At 38.8% G+C, this 3,551-nt stretch overlaps 1 protein-coding gene across 1 annotated transcript in view; it reads right to left on the bottom strand.

Annotated features, from left to right (window-relative positions):
- LOC104819103 (ribulose-phosphate 3-epimerase, cytoplasmic isoform-like) overlaps window positions 1-349 on the bottom strand; it is a 2,396-nt gene extending 2,047 nt beyond the window's left edge. Inside the window, exon 1 of the mRNA XM_010548996.1 lies at window positions 166-349. Within this exon, the coding sequence (XP_010547298.1) occupies window positions 166-282 (117 nt within the window). The 5' untranslated portion in view covers window positions 283-349. The remainder of the gene's footprint in view (window positions 1-165) is intronic.
- Window positions 350-3,551: the final 3,202 nt, after the last annotated feature.

The raw sequence follows: 3,551 nt of genomic DNA, 5'->3' as shown, positions 1-3,551 counted from the left end.
CTTTCCCTTATTCAGATTCAGGGCTTGTCTGAATCCAAACACGCCCAGTAATACGAAGCTCGGGCTGGAATTAGAAAACAGAAATCTACCACTCTAAAACCAAAGGACGAAAGCACCAAAGGCATCGAGTAAGAGGATCGAAATTGAGGAAGAAGAGGGATGTACCATGATGTCCATGTGGAGCCAATCGGCACCAAGAGCGAGCATACGGTTGGCCTCCGCCGCCAAATTAGCGAAGTCCGACGACAGCATCGAAGGCGCGATTTTCGGCGTCATCCCCATCTTCCCGCTTTGTGATTCCGACACGATCAGATTCTCTTGTTCGTGTTAGGTGAGACAAGAGGCGCAACTGCACAATGGGTCGGAGATATTACAGATATACCTTTTTTTAAAGTAACATGGACTTCAAGACAAACCCTTGAAAAATTAGGGTTTCAAAAAAAAATTGAAAAACGTTAAAAAGACAATTCTATCTTTTTAAAAAACTACACGTGTAATAATCTGGAGAAATATGGTGAAAAAAAGAGAAAATGAGGAGTTCCCAAATAAAAAATTATTAAGTAAAACAAAAACTGTTCAGTTTCTTCTTCCTCCCTTCTTCACGATTTCTCTCTAACGGACATTCTCCAGGCGATTTTATTGGCGATTTCTTGTGCGATTTGTTCTCTTCACTTCAAAATGGCTTCGTCTTCATCGTTTTCGACTTCTATTTGCGAAGATCTAGGTAAGGTTTTCATTATAACTCACCGAGAAAGTTAGTTTTTTTTTTTAATTTGATATGTGTGTAGTTGGGCAAATATTTACGGTAGACAAGATCTTAGTCGAATGGGTTATAGTATTCGAGTTTTATAGTTAAGAAAAATTAGGGTTTCGGTTTGAAAATCGAGTCATATGAGAGTTTTGTCTCTATCAGTTTCGTAATGGTCATGCTCGTCACACTGGTCGTACTCGAAGGGTGTGACACGTTTGACTAGTCAGATTAAACTAGGTACACCCGTCAATGGCCATACCAGTGAAGTCGTCACACCGTCACACTGGTCACACTGGTTTCTACCATAATGGTCACACTCGTCACACTAGTCGCACTTCAAGGGTGTGACGAGTTTGACTAGTTTTATCAAACTGGGTACACGTGTCACTGGTCACACCAGTGAAGTAGTCACACCGTCACACTAGTAAAACTAGTGACGAAGTAATGTTGTCATACTAGTCACACTGGCCGCATACGAAATGGTCATACTAGTCACACTGATTGCATTTGAAAGGTGTGACCAATTTGACGAGTTTGACTAATATGATAAAACTGGTCAAACTGGTCACACTGGTCAAACAAAACTGATAATGAGTGTTAATTTTGTTTTTGTAGGTTCCTTTTGTATATGACTTGAAAGACATTCATCAGGCTCCCAAGATTACAACGAAGTGTTATCCATATGAAACCATTCGGTCTTTAAAAAAGGCCTTGACAAATGAAGAATTCAGATTCTTCAACAAAGAGTCACAGTTTCGTCACATCTTCCATCTTAAATGCGAAGAAACATTGAAGATGGTTCCGGCATCTATCCTCTTACACCGTGCATTGAGGTTGGAAGGAGTGGTAAAAGAGCTATGGTTTGTTCTGAACGGTGTGCCCATCAGATACTCGATCACCGAACATGCCATTATCTCCGGTCTCAATTGTGACAAGTATCCTAAAGATTGGGTAGATTTCAGTGAAGCCAGTTTCAGATGAAAACATTTGGGCCTTCAAAGGTGACCATATCAGGGGTAATAGAAAAGTTGAATAACACTCCAATCACAGATGTAGAAGATAGAAAAAGATTAGCAATACTTGTTTTGCTAGGCGGAGTACTAGACCATGGCATCAAGAACACTGATGTGATTCCCACTGCCTTAGTTGACATGGTCGATAATCTGGACTTCTGTGAATGGTTTCCATGGGGGAGATACACCTTCGAAAAAATGACCGATCAAATATGGAAGGTGTATACAAGCAGCTCTAAACCGAAGGACAGATGGCACTGTCTGGGATTTGTGATACCTATTATGGTAAGTTAATTTTTTATGTATAGTTTTTAATGTGATTGAGGGTTCGAGTATAGATGTTTGATGTAATTGTTTGGTATGTTTTTTGCAGTTGTTTCCTTTTGAATGCGTGGAAAGCTTAGGCGGATGGTATATGGTTGTGGAAGGTGTTGATCCAACTTGTCATAGGATGTGCAAGAAGCGCATCCAACCGGGCCTTTTTGTCACACATACAAACGTGATGAAACAAATCGGTGTGACATCACAGGTATGTAGTATGACCAAATATGAATGGTCATATGAGTCAAACTTGTCATAATGTTCTCACTGATTACAATCACCATTTTTTTTCAGGGTATTCGAAGTGTTCTTCAAATAGAGGGGAAGAAGAACATATTCTTTTTAATCTACATGAAGATGAAAATAGTCATTCGGTGGTGCAAAGTTGGATGCAACAATTGAGGATGAATCCGACAAGTATTTGTTTCGAGAAAATATGTTAAATATGTTAAGAACATATCGTGTGTACTTCTTCATGAACACATGATCCTCTTTTTAATTAGTAGTATTTGAATCATGTGTACTCTCCGAACATATTTTTATCGTTTATTTCCTACGAACATCTTTTTAATCATATGTATTTTATCGGGTAAAATCTTCATACTATTGTCAGTATTCGTCAAACCGTCAAACTCGTCACACCGTCAGTATCCGTCAAACTCGTCACACCGTCAGTACCCGTCAAACTCGTCACACCTTATCGATTTTCGTGAATTTGCCTACTGCAAACTGTAAACTTATCAATTATCATCTCATTCATCAAGTATCTTATGCTGAATCTAAATCTAGCTCTCAAATTTTAAGACCTTTTTGTTTCTCACAATGCATGTTCTCCCAAAGAAATCCTAAAGTTCTAATAGTGTTCTCCTAACACATTGGTTTAGGGTAGGAAATAGTTTTTTTCCGCATGAGTTACGGTTAACAAAAACTCGTTAAATATGTTATAATGACCCCTATACACCACACTGAACCATCAAAACTTAATTTACACCAACGATTTGTTTTCACAAACCGTCAACCCGTCAAACTCGTCACACCGTCAGTACCCGTCAAACTCGTCACACCTTATCGATTTTCGCGAATTTGCCTACTGCAAACCGTAAACTTATCAATTATCATCCCATTCATCAAGTATCTTATACTGAATCTAAATCTAGCTCTCAAATTTTAAGACCTTTTTGTTTCTCACAATGCATGTTCTCCCAAAGAAATCCTAAAGTTCTAATAGTGTTCTCCTAACACATTGGCTTAGGGTAGGAAATAGTTTTTTTTCGCATGAGTTACGGTTAACAAAAACTCGTTAAATATGTTATAATGACCCCTATACACCACACTGAACCATCAAAACTTAATTTACACCAACGATTTATTTTCACAAACCGTCAACCCGTCAAACTCGTCACACCGTCAGTACCCGTCAAACTCGTCACACCTTATCGATTTTCGCGAATTTGCCTACTGCAAAC

Source organism: Tarenaya hassleriana, unplaced genomic scaffold (genome assembly GCF_000463585.1).
Source record: "Tarenaya hassleriana unplaced genomic scaffold, ASM46358v1 Cleome3, whole genome shotgun sequence".
Taxonomy (NCBI): domain Eukaryota; kingdom Viridiplantae; phylum Streptophyta; class Magnoliopsida; order Brassicales; family Cleomaceae; genus Tarenaya; species Tarenaya hassleriana.
The sequence above is the reverse complement of the archived record's forward strand: the minus strand, read 5'-3'. Positions and strand labels throughout refer to the sequence as shown.